This window comes from Pseudophryne corroboree, chromosome 3 (assembly GCF_028390025.1).
Source record: "Pseudophryne corroboree isolate aPseCor3 chromosome 3, aPseCor3.hap2, whole genome shotgun sequence".
Classification (NCBI taxonomy): domain Eukaryota; kingdom Metazoa; phylum Chordata; class Amphibia; order Anura; family Myobatrachidae; genus Pseudophryne; species Pseudophryne corroboree.
The window spans coordinates 326,173,015-326,190,717 of NC_086446.1; the positions used below are offsets into that span (position 1 = coordinate 326,173,015).

The 17,703-nt window shown below is 45.0% G+C and overlaps 1 protein-coding gene across 1 annotated transcript in view; it reads right to left on the reverse strand.

The window, feature by feature from the left end:
• The window catches only part of JPH2 (junctophilin 2), a 240,205-nt gene extending 228,492 nt beyond the window's left edge, over positions 1-11,713 (reverse strand). The window contains exon 1 of the mRNA XM_063959542.1: positions 10,784-11,713. Within this exon, the coding sequence (XP_063815612.1) occupies positions 10,784-11,162 (379 nt within the window). The 5' untranslated portion in view covers positions 11,163-11,713. The remainder of the gene's footprint in view (positions 1-10,783) is intronic.
• Positions 11,714-17,703: the final 5,990 nt, after the last annotated feature.

A 17,703-nucleotide genomic window follows, 5' to 3' on the forward strand; every position in this document is an offset into this window, starting at 1 on the left:
AATCCACCATCTCAGCTCCCTGTGTACTTTGTGGAGGCAATTGCTGCTGGTCAATGTCTCCACGGAGGAATTGATTATAATTCATTTTAATGAACATCATCTTCTCCACATTTTCAGGAAGTAACCTCGTACGCCGATTGCTGACAAGGTGAGCAGCGGCACTAAACACTCTTTCGGAGTACACACTTGTGGGAGGGCAACTTAGGTAGAATAAAGCCAGTTTCTGCAAGGGCTTCCAAATTGCCTCTTTTTCCTGCCAGTATAAGTACGGACTGTCTGACGTGCCTACTTGGATGCGGTCACTCATATAATCCTCCACCATTCTTTCAATGGGGAGAGAATCATATGCAGTGCCAGTAGACGACATGGCCGTAATCGTTGGCAGGTCCTTCAGTCCGGACCAGATGTCAGCATCAGCAGTCGCTCCAGACTGCCCTGCATCACCGCCAGCGGGTGGGCTCGGAATTCTGAGCCTTTTCCTCGCACCCCCAGTTGCGGGAGAATGTGAAGGAGGAGATGCTGACAGGTCGCGTTCCGCTTGACTTGACAATTTTCTCACCAGCAGGTCTTTGAACCCCAGCAGACTTGTGTGTGCCGGAAAGAGAGATCCAAGGTAGGTTTTAAATCTAGGATCGAGCACGGTGGACAAAATGTAGTGCTCTGATTTCAACAGATTGACCACCCGTGAATCCTTGTTAAGCGAATTAAGGGCTCCATCCACAAGTCCCACATGCCTAGCGGAATCGCTCTGTGTTAGCTCCTCCTTCAATGTCTCCAGCTTCTTCTGCAAAAGCCTGATGAGGGGAATGACCTGACTCAGGCTGGCAGTGTCTGAACTGACTTCACGTGTGGCAAGTTCAAAGGGCAGCTGAGCCTTGCACAACGTTGAAATCATTCTCCACTGCGCTTGAGACAGGTGCATTCCACCTCCTATATCGTGCTCAATTGTATAGGCTTGAATGGCCTTTTGCTGCTCCTCCAACCTCTGAAGCATATATAGGGTTGAATTCCACCTCGTTACCACTTCTTGCTTCAGATGATGGCAGGGCAGGTTCAGGCGTTTTTGGTGGTGCTCCAGTCTTCTGTACGTGGTGCCTGTACGCCGAAAGTGTCCCGCAATTCTTCTGGCCACCGACAGCATCTCTTGCACGCCCCTCTCGTTTTTTAAATAATTCTGCACCACCAAATTCAAGGTATGTGCAAAACATGGGACGTGCTGGAATTTGCCCATATTTAATGCACACACAATATTGCTGGCGTTGTCCGATGCCACAAATCCACAGGAGAGTCCAATTGGGGTAAGCCATTCCGCGATGATCTTCCACAGTTGCCGTAAGAGGTTTTCAGCTGTGTGCGTATTCTGGAAACCGGTGATACAAAGCGTAGCCTGCCTAGGAAAGAGTTGGCGTTTGCGAGATGCTGCTACTGGTGCCGCCGCTGCTGTTCTTATGGCGGGAGTCCATACATCTACCCAGTGGGCTGTCACAGTCATATAGTCCTGACCCTGCCCTGCTCCACTTGTCCACATGTCCGTGGTTAAGTGGACATTGGGTACAGCTGCATTTTTTAGGACACTGGTGACTCTTTTTCTGAGGTCTGTGTACATTTTCGGTATCGCCTGCCTAGAGAAATGGAACCTAGATGGTATTTGGTACCGGGGACACAGTACCTCCAACAAGTCTCTAGTTGGCTCTGCAGTAATGATGGATACCGGAACCACGTTTCTCACCACCCAGGATGCCAAGGCCTCAGTTATCCGCTTTGCAGCAGGATGACTGCTGTGATATTTCATCTTCCTCGCAAAGGACTGTTGGACAGTCAATTGCTTGGTGGAAGTAGTAAAAGTGGTCTTACGACTTCCCCTCTGGGATGACCATCGACTCCCAGCAGCAACAACAGCAGCGCCAGCAGCAGTAGGCGTTACACGCAAGGATGCATCGGAGGAATCCCAGGCAGGAGAGGACTCGTCAGAATTGCCAGTGACATGGCCTGCAGGACTATTGGCATTCCTAGGGAAGGAGGAAATTGACACTGAGGGAGTTGGTGGGGTGGTTTGCGTGAGCTTGGTTACAAGAGGAAGGGATTTACTGGTCAGTGGACTGCTTCCGCTGTCGCCCAAAGTTTTTGAACTTGTCACTGACTTATTATGAATGCGCTGCAGGTGACGTATAAGGGAGGATGTTCCGAGGTGGTCAATGTCCTTACCCCTACTTATTACAGCTTGACAAAGGCAACACACGGCTTGACAAATGTTGTCCGCATTTCTGTTGAAATACTTCCACACCGAAGAGCTGATTTTTTTGGTATTTTCACCAGGCATGTCAATGGCCATATTCCTCCCACGGACAACAGGTGTCTCCCCGGGTGCCTGACTTAAACAAACCACCTCACCATCAGAATCCTCCTTGTCAATTTCCTCCCCAGCGCCAGCAACACCCATATCCTCCTCATCCTGGTGTACTTCAACACTGACATCTTCAATCTGACTATCAGGAACTGGACTGCGGGTGCTCCTTCCAGCACTTGCAGGGGGCGTGCAAATGGTGGAAGGCGCATGCTCTTCACGTCCAGTGTTGGGAAGGTCAGGCATCGCAACCGACACAATTGGACACTCCTTGTGGATTTGGGATTTCGAAGAACGCACAGTTCTTTGCTGTGCTTTTGCCAGCTTGAGTCTTTTCATTTTTCTAGCGAGAGGCTGAGTGCTTCCATCCTCATGTGAAGCTGAACCACTAGCCATGAACATAGGCCAGGGCCTCAGCCGTTCCTTGCCACTCCGTGTGGTAAATGGCATATTGACAAGTTTACGCTTCTCCTCCGACAATTTTATTTTAGATTTTTGAGTCCTTTTTTTACTGATATTTGGTGTTTTGGATTTTACATGCTCTGTACTATGACATTGGGCATCGGCCTTGGCAGACGACGTTGATGGCATTTCATCGTCTCGGCCATGACTAGTGGCAGCGGCTTCAGCACGAGGTGGAAGTCGATCTTGATCTTTCCCTATTTTTGGAACCTCAACATTTTTGTTCTCCATATTTTAATAGGCACAACTAAAAGGCACCTCAGGTAAACAATGGAGATGGATGGATACTAGTATACTTATGGATGACGAGCGACTGCCGACACAGAGGTAGCTACAGCCGTGGACTACCGTACTGTGTCTGCTGCTAATATAGACTGGATGATAATGAGATAAAATTAAAATATATATATATATCACACTAGTACTGCAGCCGGACAGGTATATATTATGTAATGACGGACCTGCTGGACACTGTCTGTCAGACTCAGCACTGCAGACTCCTAAAGTAAGCTACTAGTATCAAGAAGATAGAAAAAAAAAAACCACGGGTAGGTGGTATACAATTATGGATGGACGAGCGACTGCCGACACAGAGGTAGCTACAGCCGTGGACTACCGTACTGTGTCTGCTGCTAATATAGACTGGATGATAATGAGATAAAATTAAAATATATATATATATCACACTAGTACTGCAGCCGGACAGGTATATATTATGTAATGACGGACCTGCTGAACACTGTCTGTCAGCACTGCAGACTCCTAAAGTAAGCTACTAGTATCAAGAAGATAGAAAAGAAAAAAAAACCACGGGTAGGTGGTATACAATTATGGATGGACGAGCGACTGCCGACACAGAGGTAGCTACAGCCGTGGACTACCGTACTGTGTCTGCTGCTAATATAGACTGGATGATAATGAGATAAAATTAAAATATATATATATCACACTAGTACTGCAGCCGGACAGGTATATATTATGTAATGACGGACCTGCTGGACACTGTCTGTCAGCACTGCAGACTCCTAAAGTAAGCTACTAGTATCAAGAAGATAGAAAAGAAAAAAAAACCACGGGTAGGTGGTATACAATTATGGATGGACGAGCGACTGCCGACACAGAGGTAGCTACAGCCGTGGACTACCGTACTGTGTCTGCTGCTAATATAGACTGGATGATAATGAGATAAAATTAAAATATATATATATATCACACTAGTACTGCAGCCGGACAGGTATATATTATGTAATGACGGACCTGCTGGACACTGTCTGCAGAATGCGTTTATAAAAACACCACACGACGAGTGTTTAACTTTTTCAGGCAGACAATCACAATATACTGGTGGTCAGCAGACAATCACAATACTGGTGGTCAGTGGTCACTGGTCAGTCACACTGGCAGTGGCACTCTGGCAGCAAAAGTGTGCACTGTACTTAAAATATGTACTCCTGCTATAACTGCCCACAATTAAGCTGTGTGAGCAGTGAGCACTCAGCACAGTCAGATAATGATATACAGTATTACATATGATGCAGCACACTGGGCTGAGCACAGATATGGTATGTGACTGTGTCACACTGTGTATCGTTTTTTTTCAGGCAGAGAACGGATTAATTAAACTGGTGGTCACTGGTCACACTATCAGCAGCAAGTAGTACTCCTCCTAATAATATGCTCCCCAAAATTAGTGTCTCTCTCTAGTACTCTAGTCTAAACGGAGAGGACGCCAGCCACGTCCTCTCCCTATCAATCTCAATGCACGTGTGAAAATGGCGGCGACGCGCGGCTCCTTATATAGAATCCGAGTCTCGCGATAGAATCCGAGCCTCGCGAGAATCCGACAGCGGGATGATGACGTTCGGGCGCGCTCGGGTTAACCGAGCAAGGCGGGAAGATCCGAGTCGCTCGGCCCCGTGTAAAAAAACCTGAAGTTCGGGCGGGTTCGGATTCCGAGGAACCGAACCCGCTCATCACTACTGCTGATGTATGTTTTACATATACATTGCCGCAGTATGTTTTACATGAAGACTGCCGCAGTATGCTTTACATGAAGACTGCCATGGTACATTTTACATGTACACTGCTGCAGTATTTTTTACATGAACACTGCCGTAGTATATTTTACATGAACACTGCCGTAGTATATTTTACATCAACACTGTCGTAGTATGCTATACATGAACACTGCCGCAGTATGTTTTACTTGTACACTGATGAAGTATGTTTTACATGTACACTGCTGCAGTATATTTTACATGAACACTGCCGCAGTACGTTTTACAAGTACATTACCGCAGTATGTTTTACATGTACACTGATGCAGTATATTTTACATGAACACTGCCGCAGTATGCTTTACATGAACACTTTCGCAGCAATATGCTTTACATTGAGACTGCTGCAGTATGTTTTACTTGTACACTGATGAAGTATGTTTTACATGAACACTGCCGTAGTATTTTTTACATGAACATTTTCGCAGTGCATTTTACATGTACATTGCCACAGTATGTTTTACAAGTACACTGATGCAGTATTTTTTCCATGAACAATGCCGCTGTATGTTTTACATGTACACTGGTGCAGTATTTACATGAACACTGCCGCAGTAGTTTTTACATAAACACCATCGCAGTATGTTTTACATGAAGACTGCCGCAGTACTTTTTACATGAAGACTGCCGCGGTACTTTTTACATGAAGACTGCCGCAGTACGTTTTACATGAACACTGCTGCAGTATTTTTTACATGAACACTGCCATAGTATATTTTACATGAACACTGCCGTAGTATGCTATATATCAACACTGCCGCAGTATGTTTTACTTGTACACTGATGAAGTATGTTTTACAAGAACACTGCTGATATATTTTTTACATGAACACTGCCGTAGTATGCCGTATACTGCTGATGTATGTTTTACATATACATTGCCGCAGTATGTTTTACATGTACAATGCCACCGTATGTTTTAATTATGTGGAACACGCTATAGTGAGAATTGTGTAAGTTGTATTATAGAATGTATCAGTCCACTCTGAACTGTTTGTTAAGTGATTATGGACCCTATTCAGTAATTATTGCAAATTCTGCTTTTTAGTAGAATCCGCAATCCTTTTGTTCGCATGCTGGGGGCTGCCCTTTGCATGGTAAGTCCGCCCAGCATGCTACCCGCCACCTCTCCCCTGTGGACCACGCTGAAATTGCAGAAAGTAAGGAAGCCTCTTGCCAGCGCAGCCTGGCTGTGACGGCTGGAGGGCCGCCTCCATCTTTTTGATCAGAGCGGCTATGTGTGATGTCACGTAGCTGCACCATTCACACGCACGCCACACTCCCTGTTCGACTGCTGCCGCCCCTGTTTCCATGACGCCGTCCCCGCAACGCTCCATCTCCTCCTAGGAAACAGAGCGTTGCCGCCCCCATCCCACCCCGCAAATGCCTTTGCCTGATTGACAGAAAATGCGGGTGCATGCACAGGATGGGCCCTACGCATGCGCCCACATCATCTTAGAAATTTTTGTGGTTGGATCGCCAATTACGATCCAACCTGAATAGGGTCCTATGCCCATCCATACAACATGAACTGGAATTCCATACTTTAAACATTTTAGATATATTATTGTACATTTGTTGTCAATATAGTCATTTTATTATTAGGAAACATGTGAAAGAGGAAGAAAAACCAACATGTCACAGAAACCTTATTATACTACATTTTGGGTTTTTTTTTTTGTGTGCTGAAGTCATTAGCATTGTAAGGCTGTGAGATTACATAAAGAGAAAGTAAGATAAGTACACGAAGTTTACTGCAAAATCAAAGCAGAAAATGAATGCTCACCTTTTCTTTTTTTTGGATAATTGCAGCCACGTGAATCTAATAGGATAACTTAGACAGTGTTGGTCAGCGTGCTGCAAGTATGCAGGTTGAGGGTCCATAATTAAAAACTAGTGAGGTTTTCTCTACAAGCTGTTCAGCTGACCCTGCCTGCCCATATTGCCCGTACTGCTATTCACATCATATATAATGATGGTTGTGGCAACTTGCGTCACTACAGTAGTTCTAGGCCTGAAGAGCACAGCCTCTGGCTGGCAGATTATTAGCACTATTAGTGCCTGATTCAGAGTTGGCCACAGTCACGGCTGCGTTATTGGCCTTCTCCCATCTGTGACTTTATGCAAATGCTGCTACAAAGCCCTTCCCTGGTGTACAGCTAATACGTGTGAGTGTGCAAGGACTGAGACACCCACCATGAGCATCTGTAGATGCTGTAATGCTGCCTGATGCATATTTACACGCCACCATCAGGTGCAGCATTGAAACGTGCAGATTTACCGTATGGATGTGGCCTTCTAGGTAAACAATGAGGATCTGAGTGGCAAACATTTCAGTGATACGCCACCGCCGCCCTATAACATACCCCATCTCCATGCTTCTGTTTAGCCTCTGCCTAGGAACACCCAGCAGTTTCCCAAAACATCTCTGATACCGTGTGTCTTAATCACAAAAGAGCCTGTTTGCGTACACTCTGTAACGCATGCAAGAGTTTTTAGGTTTCTTTTCGCACACACGCAATAGCAGAAAATCGCTCAACCTGTCAAAATAGGCATTGCACGTGACTGAGACTCAGAAGAAGACATGTACTAAGCCTTGAAGAGTAACAAAATAGAGAGAGATAAAGTACAATCCAATCAGCTCCTAAGTGCCATTTTTCAAACACAGCCTGTAAGATGACAGTTAGAAGCTGGTTGGCTGGGACTTTATCTCTCCCCACGGCTTAGTACATCTGCCCCTATGACCCTTATATCACATCACCACTGTGCAGGACATGGCAATCGCAGTACTAGGCCATATGGATCATAGTTTTGCCATCTGTGAACACCACAATCCCCCCAGAAAAGCTTCCCCACAATACGTGCTTTCTCATATAACACATGTATTGTGGAGACCCTGGAGCTGATGTCATTTTCTGGGCGGAGGAACGGGGTCATATGCAGTATGGCCTCACTGTGGTGACTCATCAGTTTAAGTTGAGAATAATGTGGGCAGCTGTACAGTGACTGCCATGCACTGTACAGAGTATGTGCTCCATCTGGCCTTATACAGAGGTCCGGGGTTTCATACAGTGTAAGCTTTGCACTCGCAGTAATGACAGTGACTCACTGTGTATGAGGGATATTTATAATCCCATCATTCTGCAAAATACAATAGCGTGTGAGCTACAGACTCCTGTATGTTGTATAGTCTGATATGAAATATGAAATTGTCTGTAAAAAGCTACTTGTAGGCACTATATAAATAATAGGTATTAAATGGTATGAATTATGGGGCTAATCTAGACCTGAATGCTGCTGTACGTGTTCGCACAGCAGCAATCAGGTCTGAACTGCGCATGCCCCGGTGACGCAGTGCGCTGGCGCATGCCAGACAGCTGACAGCTGTCTTAGCCCTGTGATCGCCTCTGCCTGATTGATAGACAGAGGCGGACGCTGGGCGGGAGGGGGCGGACCAGCGGCGCTTGGCTGCCATTTAGGCGGTGTGGTCTGGGCAACGCAGTCATGCACGGGCCATTGGGGGGCGGGCCACAGCGGCTAAATGATGTCACACGCAGCCACTGCGACCCGAGCAGTGACGAGTAACTCCCTGCCAGCGCGCAGGAGCTGCGCTGGTGGGGAGCTACTCTACCAGTACAAAAGCATCACTGCTGTGCAATGCTTTTGTACTTGTGCAACGGGGCAGGGCCTGACATGCGGGGAGGCACTAACCCTGTGCTGAGACGCTACTTTAAGTGGCAGCCACTATGAGCATCTGCAGATGCTGTAATACCACTTGGTGCATCATTAAACACCACCATCGGTCGTACCATCAAAACTTGTAGCAGTCCTATGGCAGGTGCAGATTTCTGTCTGCGTATGGCCTCCTATGTGACTGATTGAGCATCTGTGTACGCACACACTTCAGCGACACGGCTGTGACACTCCCATCTGTCTGTATAGCCACCTCCCAGTCACTGCCCAGAAACTCCCAGAAAGACATGCATCTCAATCACAGCTCATACACACTGTGTAATGATTGCACCAAAGGTGTGTTTAGAGATTTTAACACACGTGCACTAGCACCTCTGTGAGCATCGGCACTGTCTGTGGCTGTAACTCAGGCATGAAATGGTGCCTAAGGGGTCTATTTACTAAGCCTTGGTTGGAGATATGGTCGCTGGAGATAAATTCCCAGCCAATCGGCTCCTAACAGGCTCCTAACATTTGAAAAATGGCAGTTAGGAGCTGATTGGCTGGGACTTTATATCCAGCAACTTTCTCTCCATCCAAGGCTTAGTAAATAGACCCCATATTGTGTTATCATACCACGCCCACCTCAGTGATCACGAGGACATGAAGCCACACCCACCTCTTTCCTTACTCTTCCTCACATATGAGAGGTATGGATAGTAGACAGGTATATACTGGTATTGTGTCACTCCTTACCTTGCAGACCTCTGTCATTTCCATAATTTGCTTTCGGGGAGTCTAATGTTATTTATCAGTTGTATATTAGTTCATATAACATGTATGAGTATCACACAGACATACAGGTGATGCAGATCCATATGTCACATATCACATCTACACATATGACTGAGAAGTGTGTTGGTACAGCTGCAGGCTGTGCAGTGTAGAACAAGTGTATATAGGAGTGGCAATTTGAAGATGTCTTTTGCACCTAGTATATATAAGTGTGCCTTTATGATGGTAATGATTACTAGTAGCAAAGCAGACTTACACATATGGAGTGGGAGCAGTGAGGTGCAACGAGGTCAGCTGGGGAGGCACTGGCTAGTATCAGAGCCAGATTTACACGGGTGTAGTAGGGTATGCCGGCGGCTGGGCTACCGGCGGACAGCATACCAGCGCCGGAATCCCCACCGCCGGCATACCGACAGCTGGGCGAGCACAAATGAGCCCCTTGCGGGCTCGCTGCGCTCACCACGCTGCAGGCATGGTGGCGCACTACGCGCATCACGCTATCTATTCTCCCTCCAGGGGGGTGGTGGACCCCCAAGAGAGAGAAAAGCTGTCGTTATGCCGGCGATCGGGATTCCGGCGCCAGTATGCTGGTTGTCTGGAACACGGCCGCCGGCAAACTGAAGACCACCCAATTTACAAACATATATGTTTGGTGGTGAGTTTTGACTATAACAATAATTAGTATAACCCAAAGATGATATGAATAATACAAAGATTATAATTATAACTTATAAATAACTTTGTATTATTCTCATAATTTTTTTATAATTATAACTTATAAATAACTTTGTATTATTCTCATAATTTTTTTATACGCAAAACTCTGTAGTGTTCTGGAGTATGACAGATGAGGCTCTGCCTTCCCTGATCAGTGATCACACGTCACTGAGTGGGAGCATCGCAGGATGCATGCAATTGAGCATATAGCGAACATATGCAATTTTTCTGTGTACACAGTTTGGAAGCAGCATGCACCTGATTTACTTCCAGTTCTGCACCAGTCCCTGCATGTACTGTATATATTATATAAGAGTTGTAAGAATGATAGGGTGTACTACGGGCATAAATTATACCTGTTAGATTAGTCCTATCCTCCCATGTGATGAATAATATGACAGATATATATTATTCAACAGATTTTTGTTGTTAGCTTACATTATATTATATTGTGTATCTATGACTGTGGAACATGCATAAAATGCTTTGTCTTTCAGTGTCTCCTGTTTTTACATTAACCCCGCACTTGAACTACATTAAATATATTATTCAAATATTATGTAATAGTTATTAATATTACATTTGTTAATATGGTTACATATAGACAACTTTTCAGTTCTCATAGAACTTTATTCCAGCTAGGGAAAAGGCAGGCTGGAATTTATAGTTCCTTGTCGTCTACTACTAGTTGCTTATATTAAAAAAAAAAAAAAAAGGAAAAAGCGCATATTCTTACCTCCATCTGCATAAGTTTCAGTACCGTATCCATCTTGAAGACCACTCTGCCACGTTCCTTCATATTTTGCCCCACTGGTCATACTCTGACGGACTCCATACCTCCCTTTAAATCCATGAGTCCATTCACCTTTGTACACCCAGTGTCCTTTGGTTTCAATTCCCAAGCCATGTCTTTTTCCTTGCGACCAATATCCTTCATACATATTGCCACTTGGCCAGGTGTAGATCCCTACCACCTCAAATCCATAATTCCAAGAGCCAGAGTACTCTCCTTGGCCTTTTGGCCCTGTGCAGATGCCGTGTCCATGAGCTTTCCCACCTTCCCACCCCCCACAGTACGCTCCTCCATCATCGAAGTCAAATCGACCGCCGCTCATTGTGCCTTAAACTTCCTCAGAGTAAACTTTAAGATGACTTGAATTACTCTGAGATCTGAATTGTTACAAATTCACTGCTATAAAAAAAAAGATCTTAAAAGGGTAGAAATTAATTGGACAAAAATATATTATTTAAAATATTAGATAGTACGCAAGAGAAAAAAAATATAAATATTATTACAATAATTTAAAACTGCAGAGGACATGAGATTAAAATTCTTGAAGGTCTTATTAGTACCGCAGGCAGCAGTGATTTTTGATTTAATAAGGTAAGAAGTTTCTGTGGGATAGTAAAGTGAAATCCTCACACAGTAGAGAGGGGTTAATCTGAATGGATTTCTTCAGCCTGGGTTGTGTCAGAGTTTGAAAGGGGTTAAATTGCTCTGCAGTCCGTCCACGCATTATTTGGCTCTTCTTGTTCATGATATCATTCTGGTGGTCCTGGTCATTACCCCCCCTCTCTGCAGAAAGGCACCCTCTCCCTTCCTGGGCAAGAGCAGAGCTGGATCCCAGGATCACAGTGTGTGAGTACGGGAGATGAGTGAATGTTAAAACAGACCTAACAAGGCTATTGCATCCCAGCTGTTCCAAAAATAAACCCCAATCCCTGCACCGCTCAATGGCTACTTCTCAGAGCAGTAAAGAAAAAACTCTCTGAACTGGTTTAGAGGGACGGGCTAATGGGAAAACGAGGGGGACTTAAAATAGATCTGGTGGCTGATTGGGAATTTTTTTTCAGATTGTGTGACAATGGCCTGTAGTGGTTTGTACTGTCAAAAGTGCAGTAATCTTAGAAATGTACTACAGTAGCATTACATGAAGGGGATTTTAAAAGGAATAATAAACTAGTGTGTCCATACAAGTATCTTATTCATAAATAATTTTATTTAAAAGTGTGTTTGTATTTTAGAGCAGTAATCATAATATTTGTAAACTATATGTGTAGTGACATTTTATTCACTTTGTCTTTTTGATTATTAAAATCTGACCTTTTAAGTGAATGTTAGCCCTCTGGTATACTAAACAACAAAGCATTATATCATCCAGGTATTGCTTATAATAAAAGTCTTAAAAAAGGGACGGAGCATCATGAGCAACAATGGACATCAAGGCCTAGTCATGTATGAGTTCTAGCTCAGAGATGTACACAATGTTTCATTATTCGCTATAAAACACACTGAGATGTAAGTGCACTCAGGCTGAATGATGACCACGTGTACTGTATGTGACTTACTGGAAAATGAAAATAAGGAAAGTACAAGTGTATCCCACCAATGTAACACAAACTGATTTAGAGTAAACACATCTCAAAATTAGTGGTGTGCACCGGGCCATTTATCAGGTTTTGTGTTTTGGTTTTGGATCTGGATCTCCTACGTGTTTTGGATCTGGATTGGTTTTGCCAAAACCACCCTTGCGGGTTTTGGTTTTGGATCTGTATTTTTTTTTTTTAATCATCAAAACACCTAAAATCAAAAATATTGAGGGTGTTTTTGTTCCTACGGTATTATTAACCTCAATAACATTCATTTTCACTCTATTCTGAACACCTCACAGCTCACATTATTGTTTTTAGGCCAAAAGGTTGCACCGAGGTAGCTGGACGACTAAGCTAAGCGACAGTAGCGGGCGGCACAAACACATGGCACATCTAGGAGTGGCACTGCAGTGTCAGACAGGATGGCAGTTTTATAAACTATAACCAAAAAATGTTCCAAAAAGCACATAATGCAAAGAAAAGAGGTGCAAGATGGAATTGTCCTTGGGCCCTCCCACCCACCCTTATGTTGTATATATTAAACAGGACATGCACAGTTTAACAAACCTATCATTTCAGCGACAGGGACTGTCACTTGTGGCTGAAATAATTGGTTTGTTTGGACCCCCACAAAACAAGCTGGCAATGGGCAGTGCACAAACTGGCTTTAGTACTTTAGATAGGAATGATGTCGCCATCATCGTCCAATTCCTCACCCCATCAGTGTGTACATCCTCTTCTTCACAGACTATAAATTCGTCCCCGCTGGAATCCACCATCACAGGTCCCACTGTACATTTTGGAGGTAATTGCTGGTAAAGGACTTCCTCGTGGAATTTGTAGTCCATTTTGATGAACATCATCTTTTCCACATTTTGGGGAAGTAACCTCCTACGCCGATCACTGACAAGGTTCCTGGCAGCGCTAAAAACTCTTTCTGAGTACACACTGGAGGGCAACTTAAGTAAATCAAAGCCAGTTTGTGCAAGGGCCTCCAAATTGCCTCTTTTTCCTGCCAGTATTGAAACGGACTGTCTGACATGCCTATTTGGATGCTATCACTAAAATAATGAGCAACCATTCTTTGAATGGTGACAGCATACATATGCTTCAAATGGTACAGCAACAGTGTTGCACAAATGAGTCAGAAATATATTTTTTGCTCTGGATAACACACAGAGGATATATCATAGCAGTAGTGTACAGCAGCCACAGTACTAGAAGTCATTGAATGACGCACCAATAGAAATATATTTTATTATTTTTTTATTTGGATCACACAGAGAGGATATATAGCAGTAGTGTACGGCAGCCGCAGTACTAGTAGTCATGCACCAATAAAAATATTTTTTTTTGCTTTGGATCACACACAGATATGTAGCAGTAGTGTACGGCAGTACTAGTAGTTGTCACTGAGTGATGCACCAATAGGAATATATTTTTTGCTCTGGATCACACACAGAGGATATATAGCAGTAGTGTACAGCAGCCGCAGTACTAGTAGTCAGAGTGAAGCACCAATAGAAATATATTTTTTGCTTTGGCTCACACACATATATATAGCAGTAGTGTACGGCAGCCGCAGTGCTATTAGTCAGAGTGACGCACCAATAGAAATATATTTTTTGCTTTGGATCACACACAGAGAATATATAGCAGTAGTGTACGGCAGTACACAGCCCCTTATAGACAGAGAACACCTGGTCCTATACACAGCTGCAGCATGCTACTATGCAGAGCCCTAACACAGTGACAGTACACCTACACAAGCACCCAACTTAACTCTCCTGCAAAACAACCTCTCTGCTCTCTCCTGTCCCCCTCTGCTCTCTCCTGACCCCGTTTGCTCCTCTTCCCTAACAACACAGGCAGGTTCGGTTCTCAGGGAACTGAACCCACTCATCCCTACTCACAACATTCCTGATTAAGGCAAGAGAGTTACATTTAGTGTGTACAGTGATCAGTCCGGAATTAGTGTATTTCAAAATGTCACCTGAACGATCTTTAAGGTAGTTTCTCGTGCAGATAGAACCGATAAGTAATGTGTACATTGGAAAGCGGATATTCTCTGGATTAGTTCGGCTCTGAGAAAAAAAATTGTGGATTATTTCTCGACAATGATTAGGCCAACAATTAAGAGATCGACAGGACTATGCCGGCAACATATGCCGATAAGGTTAAAAGTTAGAGTATTTTACCAATGTTTACCAATCTTTACACTTACACTGCAGACACTGGTAAAATACTTTAACGTGTATTTTAACCTTGTCTGCATAGGGTCACCAACATAGTCCCATATATCTCCTCATTGGTAACATAATAATTGTCGATATGCTGAATGTATCCCTGCAATATCATACGCTTGACATTAATCTATCTAATACCGTATAAAAGAAGTGATCAAATCACCAATTGTATGATATATTTGGTTAGCAATTCTTGTGCTATCTATCCATCTGAACACATGAAGACATTCTACATTTGTGGCGGGATGTAATGGAGTCCGAGATCGCTGGAGGTGCGGGATGCTGGCTGATCTCTGACGTTTTTGTAAATGGGTAATTACTTACAAGGCATGGTTTTGCCTTGTAAGTGTTTGCCCCTTTAAAAAAAACGTCAGAGATCAGCCGGCATTCCGCACCTCCGGCGATCTCTGACTCTGACTTTAGATCCCACCGATAAAAAAGGGCATTATCATGCCTGAGCATAAGACCAAAAAAGCCACCTTTTGTGTGGAATTAAATTTACCTAAATCCTGACAACATCTGTGAAGGACAAAGGTATAGAGGTTCATGGAAGTTATTTATCAAAATCTGGAAAAAAAAAATAGAAAAAAACATGTAAAATATAATAACAAGCAGTCCATACCCAAACATACAAAACACTTCGGACAAAGTAGCAGGCCCTGTCGCTAAAGTGCTTGGTCTATGCATGTCATTTTTAATATACAACATAAGGGTGAGTGGGAGGGCCCAAGGACAATTCCATCTTGCACCACTTTTCATTGAATTATGGGCTGTATATTTGGAGAGCACTAAAGAAAGTCTTATTTGCATAGACATTTTTATTTGTTATTGCTCTAATACAGGGGTGGGGAACCTCCGGCCCGCGGGCCGTATAAGGCCCGCAAAGCCGTTTGGTCCAGCCCACCCGCACCTCTCAGTGAGAGACGCCGCCGCACAGTCCGGCGGCAGCGTGTCTCAGCTGTCACCACACGGAGGAGAGCGCGGCTATTGTCGGGCGGCGGCGGTGTGTAGGACTTGAAACCAGCCGCCGGTTCGTGAGCCAATCAGAGCTCGCGGACCGGCAGCCAATCAGGAGCCGCGGCTGCCGGTCCGCGCTCTTTGATTGGCTCTCGAACCGGCGGCTGGTTTCAAGTCTTACACTCCGCCGCCCAACATAGCCGCGCTCTCTTCCGTGTACCCGCCGAAAGGAGCGGTAAGCAGGACAGGGGGGGGGGTCATCTGTATACCTGGCACTGTGGGGGTCATCTGTATACCTGGCACTGTGGGAGCATCTGTATACATGGCACTGTGGGGGTTATCTGTATACCTGGCATTGTGGGGGCATCTGTATACCTGGCACTGTGGGGACATCTGTATACCTGGCACTGTGGGGGCATCTGTATACCTGGCACTGTGGGGACATCTGTATACCTGGCACTGTGGGATCATCTGTATACCTGGCACTGTGGGGGCATCTGTACACCTGGCACTGTGAGGGGCATTTGTATACCTGGCACTGTGGGGACATCTATATACCTGGCACTGTGGGGACATCTGTATACCTGGCACTGTGAGGGGCATTTGTATACCTGGCACTGTGGGGGTTATCTGTATACCTGGCACTGTGGGGGCATCTGTATACCTGGCACTGTGGGGGCATCTGTATACCTGGCACTGTGGGGGCATCTGTATACCTGGCACTGTGGGGGCATCTGTATACCTGGCACTGTGGGATCATCTGTATACCTGGCACTGTGGGGGCATCTGTATACCTGGCACTGTGAGGGGCATTTGTATACCTGGCACTGTGGGGACATCTGTATACCTGGCACTGTGGGGACATCTATATACCTGGCACTGTGAGGGGCATCTGTATACCTGGCACTGTGGGGCCATCTGTATACCTGGCACTGTGAGGGGCATTTGTATACCTGGCACTGTGGGGCATTTGTATACCTGGCACTGTGGGGGCATTTGTATACCTGGCACTGTGGGGGCATCTGTATACCTGGCACTGTGAGGGGCATCTGTATACCTGGCACTGTGGGGGCATCTGTATACCTGGCACTGTGAGGGGCATTTGTATACCTGGCACTGTGGGGGCATCTGTATACCTGGCACTGTGAGGGGCATTTGTATACCTGGCACTGTGGGGGCATCTGTATGCCTGGCACTGTGAGGGGCATTTGTATGCCTGGCACTGTGGGGGCATCTGTATACCTGGCACTGTGAGGGGCATTTGTATACCTGGCACTGTGGGGGCAATTGTGAATCTGGCACTGCACTATTGGGGGCATATGTGTATCACGTCCCATTTTAACTGGCCACACCCATTTTTTTGGCGCGCACGGGGGCAGACTTGTATGGCCCCCGAAGGATTTTATAAATATCCAAATGGCCCTCGGTAGAAAAAAGGTTCCCCACCCCTGCTCTAATACATTAATAATTTGGAGCACTTTTTCAAACAGAAATAACTGCTGTGTATTTGTGCCGCTGCTCTGCTGCTTAGTTTAGCCAGCCAGTCTTTGGCCAATATTGGTGAGCTGTCAGGTCATCAAAATTGACTGAAAATTACTTAAATTACATGATTTTTATCTGTTTTTAACAAGGGGGTCCGCGCACATCTCTACTAACAAGTATTGTTTGCACTCAATACATATATAGTTGGTTAGTAAACCTGTCCATACAGTATATGGCCCAATTCCTCAGCTGCCCCACAGGGTATCCGGATGATAGATAGACAGTGTTAAGTTAGATAGACACCATACGTTAGACAGACATTAGGTCGACGGGGTCAAAAGATCGACATAAAAGGTAGACAGTACAAAAGGGCGACAGGGTAAAAAGGTCGACATGAACATGGTCGGCATAATAAAGGTAGACAGGTTTTCTTTCAATTTTACATGTTTTTGGACTTTTTCATACCTTCTCTATCCATGTCGGCATAAAGTTGGTTATAAACCTTGTGGCGAGCGCAGCTAGCCACTGAGCCCGAAGCGTGGCGAGTGAAGCGAGCCCCGCGAGGGGATGCCTTTCTACAATTGGGGGTCCCAGATGA